This window comes from Lissotriton helveticus, chromosome 1_1 (assembly GCF_964261635.1).
Source record: "Lissotriton helveticus chromosome 1_1, aLisHel1.1, whole genome shotgun sequence".
In the NCBI taxonomy this organism is placed as follows: Eukaryota; Metazoa; Chordata; class Amphibia; order Caudata; family Salamandridae; genus Lissotriton; species Lissotriton helveticus.
The window spans coordinates 560,421,837-560,430,316 of record NC_136057.1 but is presented as its reverse complement, the minus strand read 5'-3'; the positions used below and the strand labels follow the sequence as shown (position 1 = coordinate 560,430,316).

Here is an 8,480-nt window from a genome sequence, read left to right as displayed (position 1 = left end):
CACTGTACAAGAAATGTTCATTCATTAACCCCTTCGCCATGGTACGAATTTCACTGTGGTGCGAGGGGGGGGGTGATCGCGGCGCCGCTGTGCTCTTGACAGAACCACACCGTCATGAGTCACAGGCGGCCTGTGCTCATGATGGCATGGTTTCGTCACGGCCCCGCCCACTCATTAATTCGCCCTCGGGGAAATAATGCCACGTGGGCAGAGCGGCAGCCGCATGACAGAATCACGCCGTCATGAGCACATGCCGCCCGAGGCTCATGATTGCGTGGTTCAGTCATGCGCATGCAATGGGTTAAAGTTATTTGCACTTTAATGACAATCAACAAATATACTTAAGTTCGGACCTTTGCAAATGTATAGGCACCAAATGGATACATAAGTGCATGCTTACTTGTGTCAGCTTGAAAGGATTTTCTCTTGGAGAAGAAGGGCTAATTGAAGGTGATTGGTCTGAATCACCAATAAAATTGAATCCCTTTTTCTTTTCCTTGAGACAGGCTTGCTGATGTCTTTTTATTCTTTCCATCTGCTCTTCCACAGTCATTCGAGTCCGCGGACTTTCCAAACAAAGCTGCTCCACTGCACTTCGGGGCCTTTCCTGAAACATATTTGAAAAAAAACACAATGGAATCTTAAGACTGAAGTCATATTGGGACATATAGTTGGCCTCTGTTGTTAATGAATTACATTCTTGATTTCCTGGTCAAAGACTTTTCCTCATCTATCATAGTATTAACTGTTTAATATGTATGTCATTAGTTATTAGACGGACTTCATTTTTTAACTGCATTGCTTCCCTAAATCTGGTGGTGAAATTAGAGAAGAATAGGAAGTGCAGTTTGCAGATCTACTGTCCTTCCCCCTACTCTTGCACCCTCCAAAGACTACATAGTTTGCTTTGTGTTCAAACCATCGTAGGCAAATACTTGCTATCATCTACCACACAGAAGTACCTAGTGAGCCTGTCAGGATCTCCACCTGCTTTACTGTGCAGGTGGGGTACTACTACTCCAACAGTGATTCGCATTACACTAAGTACTACTATAGCCAGAGGTCCTAATAGCCTCACCACTAAATCTACACTGGCACGGATAGAAATGGTCCTACTGCTATAACTATTAATTCCAATTAATAACAATGAATACTTTTGCGCTACGAGAAAGCTAACTTTATTGATGCTGCTAGTACTGCCACAACTACTGCAAAGACCTACTAAGTCATCTCTAGACTTTTATTGGAACTAGGAATTCTATTGTAACCACTTGCATTACTTCCAGTACCATGGCCATAAATTCTACAAATGCTACGACTGGTGTGATTACTGTAGAAAGCTTACCAAGACTGATTTGTGGTACCATTCTCATAAGTACTCCCATTAATGGTGCTACGATAGTTTATTATAGTGCAACTACTGACAGTACTAATATGCTTAGTGCTACCAGCAAACACACTACTACTGATACTAATACATGTACGACTATTGCATTGGTGCTACTACATGGTCTATTATGTGTACTAGTATTACTAGTAATATTACTAGCAACACCAGTAATTCAACAATTGTTACTATTAGACATCAGTAGTAGTATTACCGGTAGGAGTATAGGTAAGACCCGTTAAATTAGCATCATTAATAATAGAATGAACCTGCCAATCACAGCTGCTTTGCTAATAGTATTTGTACCTGCACTAGTAGCAGCACTGTTATTAGTCATAGTATCTCTAGAGGGAGTAGATGTTGTACCACTAAAACTATTACTAGGAGTACTACAAATAGTGGTACTAGTACTGTCAATACTACTACTTCTGGAAGTTGAAGTAGTACCCTAGTACATAAAGCAGCATTAAGAGTAAGATCAGTAGTAGGATTAATGCCAGTTCTAGCATACTAGTAGTGTCACTTAGAACTCTGGTAGTATAGCAGAAAACGCAGGTAGTTGGCATGTTTCATGGTTATGTCTAGAAGGTGGGGGAGGGAACTTGTAATGGCTAAGGGGCAGCAGGATAGAATGGTGTAAATGCCAGAGAGACAAGGACGGGGTATGGTTACTAATTAAATAATGGTGACAGAGCTCCCTCCTGACTAGCAGGCTGACTAGTTTATTTCAGGAGCACTTATGGTTATTTTTTCTCATGAAATTCTAAATCAAAGCTTTTCTTCAAACCCTCCTCGACAAACATATTAGTATGAAATATGGACATAGATATACATTCTTCTAGGCCTACACAATTCAGGGACACCGTGTCGGGTGGAAAGTCCAGGCCTTAAAACAATGTCAGTGCATAGCAGCTTGTGTGTTAGAAATGATGCATTCCAGATTATACTCCGAGAAACAACACTTTTACTGTGCACAAATTCATCAACACAAATGGGCCATAGGAAAAAAGAGAGAGAGAAAGAGTGTGTGTGTGTCTGTGTGCACACATACCTTTTCTGAGAAAAAGTAGTGATGTCATGTTACAAGCAAACAAAATAGCATATTGTGGACCATTGAAAAACACCATGCATCTTTCACACAACTCAATAGAAAAATGTTGAATGCTAACCCTACATGTAAACACTCGTCATTCGCAAACTATATAGCACTTAGTACAATCGTTTTCAAACTAAAAACAGATCTGTTAATGTCAGTAAATTGTAATACGTATCCAATAACAGCTGACTACTGTGTATAAAATTCGGTCAAGCTGCCTGAATCTGCTTAATAGCGCCATTTGGTAAGCTCAAGAGAGTAATCCACAATCAGTTTATCACAAATATTTGCAGCCATCAATAAAGTTAACAAAGGTGTCAGAGTTATGGAACTTGAATCTACCATTCACAACATTTCGGCGAATAATAAATAAAGCAGCAAAAAGACACTCGCTAACGGAGGACAAATTTATATTTAGTAAGCGCTCCCATGCCTGGATGGTGCTGCAATCCTTCACGATTTTACAACCAGCTGCTTATTTGGACATAACATATTCTGTTCATCTAAAAAGGAAATTGCTAGCAATACGCCTTGGGGCACTGTCAACTAATGCTGATCAACCCCTCTGGAAATATAGTGGTCCGCCGTCATGTGCATTATGTGGTGCTCCGAAGCAGGACTTTGTGTACCTGATCTGTATATGTCCCGTTTTAAAACTAAATCGTCTTTTATTGTTAAAAAATCCTTTTAAAGATAGGGGCATACGCACCTGCAGATCTGCTATATTAAAATGTCTTGATCCACATGACCCGCAACTTAACTGAAGATTGGTAAAGTTTTTACTCTTATACGAAAAATTGATTTGACCTAGTATTTTAAATGGTCCTTTATTAAAGAGATGAAACTTTTGATACATGGCTCAATTATTGTTTTATACAATTGGAACTGGTTTCTGCAGCGGACAACCAGTAAGTGTAATAGGTATATATATATATACTAGTGCTAACACGGTCTTGATACGACATCATCAAAAGCTGTACATTTTATTAATGGTAATTAATGGTTTTAATATGTACAGTGTATGTTCCTCTGCAGACTGATTAACTTTATTGGAATTGTTATGGTTTTAATTAACTTAAACAATAAAGGTTTTTTCTCTCTCACACAATACAAAAATGTTAAATGCTAACCCTACATGTAAACTCTCGTCATTCGCAAACTATATAGCACTAAGTACAATCGTTTTCAAACTAAAAGCAGATCTGTTAATGTCAGTAAATTGTAATACGTATTCAATAACAGCTGACTACTGTGTATATTTTATATTATTACACAGAGACACACACATGAATTCACAACAATTAACAACCACTGGCCATTTCAAATACCATTCTTAGATCCATCTTCTTATTTTTCCTTAAAGTGACATAAGACGCAATTGTTAGTGATTCAGGCGTTGGTGATTTGGTTCTTGGAGGAACAACTCCAACAGGAAAGTGAGTACCTAAAATACACAGAGAATGCAAAACATTTCAGCACTATGAAAATATGCCAGGAGTTATTTGTGGGAAGAGAGAGAGGACACTTGCGTCTAAATTGCATGTTAAACTGCAGTATGTAATCAATGCAATAAAGAAAAAGCACACAAATAAAATGAAACTAAACTAAATCAAGTCTGTTTATTCGTGCAGGTAGCAAACAGCCTAGCCAGCGCGTTTCAACCTCACAGTCTTGTTCACGGTCAGTGAGTCTTTCATATGTGTCTATTTAAATATTCTCACAATCTGCCAATAAGGAGGCATTCTGGGAATAGTTACAAACTATAAAGTGATGTGTGTATTTTCTAAATAATTTAAAATTTATGATATATAACACTGAGGCAAATCAAACAAATATAAATTCATCATACTTAATCATGGGCTAATTGATTTCTCTAAGTGGAAAGCTTACTTATAAACTAAATCACGATTAACAATGTATTTTCTCATTAAAATCCTTAACAGTGATATTTTTCCTTGCTAAATTTCTCAGTGAGAACGAATCCTCAAAATGACTCCTGCTGTCTCAACTGCATTAGTCTTAACATGATAATCATTCTACATACTTTACCCACCAACTACCTTCCATCATTCATATTACTAGATGGCATCTCAAACACAACAGTGTAATCACTTTCCTTTCCAACCCTGCATTCAATCAATATAACTGTGAAATCTGACTGCATGTCAGACCCTCAGGTCAGACCCATATGTCAAAAAATGCTAATTGATTCAAGACAAATGTCACATTGCATTATTCATAATGTAGCTTACAACAAGTTCCTGATTCTAATATCGTAAACAACAACTGTTGTCTCCACACAAACTTCGTGTATTCCACTATTGGAAATGATTAAAGTAAGAGATAGAAATTACTTCAAATAGAATATTTATAATACATCCGAGTTATAGCAATCAGTCCTGTGTGACTCAAACCTAACCTCAGTGCTGTCCGTCCTCAACTTGAAATACCAACATTATCAAAAAACAGTTCCTCACCATTATTTAATCCAAAGGGAACTGATATAAAGCGACATGTTTGGAGTACCAACCTTTTGCTCCAGAACTCTCCACTTCTGCTAAAGATTCATTTTTCTCATCGCCATTGGACTCGTCAACCTCAGTTACTGTTGTCAGTTCTGGTTCACTCTTATAAAGCCTATAGTCCGGACCCTGAAACAGGTGAAGGAAATTTACAACACTAATTTCACATAATTTGGCATTATAGATAATAATCTATTTAAATCAGGCTTCTCCAACGAGTAGCTGGTGAGCTACTGGTAGCTCTCCATCTACCTGTAAGTAGCTCTCCTGTGTGCAGCCCAGCCCACTAATTTTGAAGGCTTTTTTGGTTCAATTAATATATTTATACCAACATTTAGAGAACATTTTACATTTCCAAAATATATCTAAAGTTGATATTTGAGTGATAAATAAGTAGCACTGGGGCACTTATTACTATTACTACTACCTTGGAGCAAAACGAATTTAAGCTATACCGGCAAAGTTTTACTCATCTAATGGCATCCTAAATCAATTTTTTTTTCATTACTGCTGTCAACCCTGCCAGGTGCACAGAGGTGTTCATTGCTGTTAATCTTTCATATGGTGGCGGCCACTAATTACATGACGTTTAGATGTAAAGCGCACGCTCACCATGAAGTGTATTGTGGTGCTGAATTACAGATGTTTGTTGTTACCTAACTCAATGGTATTCGTTTTATCGACCTCAGAAGGATGAAAGGCTGATGTGGCCCGCAGGGATTTGAAACTGTGACCATGAGGTCGAACACAGGCCCATACAGTAGTCCACTAGGCTACCAGACCAGACCTAACATAATCCGGTCTGATTTAGTCATTACTACAGTATTACTATTATTAGTAGATTGGGATGATTTTCATTAACCAGAAGTAGCTCTGATTAAAGAAAAGGTTGAAGACCCATGATCTAAATGATACTAGGAATGCTTCTAAATTATGAGCTTTAAATCTTAAACAGATTCAACCACCTAAAACTCCAACATTTAAAAAAACACAATCATTGTTATGTATTTGCTGTGTTCGTAAGTGTAGATATATGAATATGGTCAAACCAACTGTGATAAAATCCTGTAGCATATGTTGTACATAATATTACTAGATTGAAAATCGAACATTAAGCCTAGGTATTCACTGTTACGTCTACTTTATTCATACACATTGCCTTCCAAGGGTTGCAACAATTCCTACCCAATGTGTCATAGCAACTCAAAGAATTGTACACATGCCTGCTGACTTGAAAGCTACCTCAACACATATTTCCCTACTGAGAATATATTTACAGCCCATTCAGAGCCCAGCTTTGATGCAATGCAATCATACAGTGATGTGTATTGGTCAGGCCTGAGTACCTAATATATCACTTGTTCACCCAAGGTAATAGCGCTTATTTTGGTGAAAACTGATGTTTTGACTGAGATAAAAAGCTGCTTAATGAGCATTCTCATAATGCCTTCCAAGCGGCACTCTCCCACGCAGACATGCAATTCAGTTGTATGTAAATGGCTCTTACTGCATAAATGCATGAGTAAAACAATAACCATGCCATATACTCTAGTAAATGAGAATTTTAATTAGAGATGACCATCTTTAAAATGAAAATACAATAATGCATGTAAATGATGCTATCACATTGCATTAAATATGAAGATGGGAAACAAAACGGATAATGCTGAAGGCAGGGCGTCATGATGTGGGTGGCAGTTTCAGCCCCTTACACAGTAAGATCCATTTCGTGGAAATCCTTGAACCTGGTGAGTCTTCTTTTCTTCTGGTAGATGAACTGGTCCCCTGCTATAACACAGCAAAGAGGAAGTGCTGCTATCATTGAGCACAGGGGCAGTTGTGGGAGGCTGCTCTGTTAAGTCATAGGATCGTGGGAGCGGAGGTCGTGGTGGGACTACTTCCTCTTCCTACAGAGGGTAGAACAGTTGCCTTATTTACAAGCACACCAGATAAGATTACCTGCAGTTTTTCTTCTTCTCTTCACAATTTATATTTTGCGTCTTCAGAGATACACTTATGTGCGACTAACATTAACTTGCTATTCAGCTGGAATTACAGGAGCTTATACCTCTGAAGAGTAATAACTAAGGTAAGTATACTGCTCATATAAGAGTGATCAGGATTAGATATCGTATTCAAAGTCAGGCATAGCACATTTGGGCACCGTACACCTAATCTGTCATGGGATAATTACCCTTTGACTAGCAGCCTATTGTATTTCCTAGTGTTACTTTAAAAAACAACCCAACAACCAATGATCCCATAAAAAAGACACTGTACAACTTTACTTCCAGTGTCTCAAGTGGAGTAGCAAGCAGTCCCAGTAAAGGGTTTCAGATGACACACCGTGTCCTTGTATCAGGAAAAGCATGCATTCATCATCTGTCGCTTTCATCTTCAAAGAGGAGCTAATACATGATGAAACAGCAATGGATAGGTGCTCAGCCACAACGTTAACAGGTGCTCTGTTCAAGGGACCAGACAAATTCTTACATTTAAAAACTTCTTAAAGCACAATGAGAATAAATGTGTAATGCTTCTCCAGACTTCTTGAATTAAGCCATTCGTTTATCTAAGGCTAACAAACCCCACACCCTACATTAACATTATAGTTAATGTAAACTGCTGGGATCATATCTTGAAGTTGTAGGCTTCTTTGATTGATGCTGAAATGAGGTTTGTAAGAATTTTAAAACAGAGAAATTAAATCTAACATGCAACTTTAGAATGAGAAAATAGGCGCTAATATGTTTTAAAGAAAATCAAACAAACGATTATTTTTAAGTTGACACTGTGAATTATACTCCAAGTTGCAGATAGATTTCTGCATGGCAGCCCTTGCATGTTCCTTCCTAACCAATTGTAAATGTAAGAGTTACGTATATACCGTAGATCAAGTCAGCCCCTGCTCTCACTCTTCTGTGTTCCCAAACTTCCCAGATTATACATTACAATCAAGCCTTGAAAACCTTCGATATTAGAATACAAACAAACTTCATTTAATACATGTAAATTGGGTTAATTTCATTTAGAGAAAATCTGGGTAAGAGGGGGAGGCATACAGAAAAGTAAGACTTCATGGGCAGTTAGCATTAACTTTGTTCCAGAGTGATGCTCCCTTTGAATTCCACAGAATGACTGGGGCAGCTCTTGATTGAAATTAGGATAGTGCAATCCTTAGATGGAACCTATTTCTTGAAGGAAGCCAGTGCTAATCACTCTAGTACCTGAAGTGCAGCCTTTCACACACCTCTTGGATTATGCTACAGTGATGCGCTACTTTCCCTGGAAGCAGGTGGAGACATCTCGCCACACATCTGCAATATTAAACTTTGTTCTGAAAAACCCAATGACTTTACTCTGTTACAAGATGCAGGCTGGGTGACCTACTCTTGGGGCATACCCGAAGTTAAATTGAAATCTAGTGTGAGGCCAAGATCTAAGGTTGGTGGATAGATAATTATTTTTCCAGGAA

At 38.1% G+C, this 8,480-nt stretch overlaps 1 protein-coding gene across 11 annotated transcripts in view; it reads right to left on the bottom strand.

The window, feature by feature from the left end:
- PLEKHA5 (pleckstrin homology domain containing A5) overlaps positions 1–8,480 on the bottom strand; it is a 1,381,245-nt gene that overhangs the window by 157,088 nt on the left and 1,215,677 nt on the right. For 10 of the 11 annotated variants that reach the window (XM_078674042.1, XM_078674034.1, XM_078674039.1 and 7 more), the window contains 3 exons: positions 5,014–5,134; positions 3,812–3,927; positions 401–607 (listed from right to left, as the gene is read on the bottom strand). In XM_078674042.1, the coding sequence (XP_078530168.1) occupies positions 401–607; positions 3,812–3,927; positions 5,014–5,134 (444 nt within the window). Of the gene's footprint in view, positions 1–400; positions 608–3,811; positions 3,928–5,013; positions 5,135–5,162; positions 6,913–8,480 lie in introns of those variants that run through there. The other variant, XM_078674045.1, reaches the window with a different exon arrangement.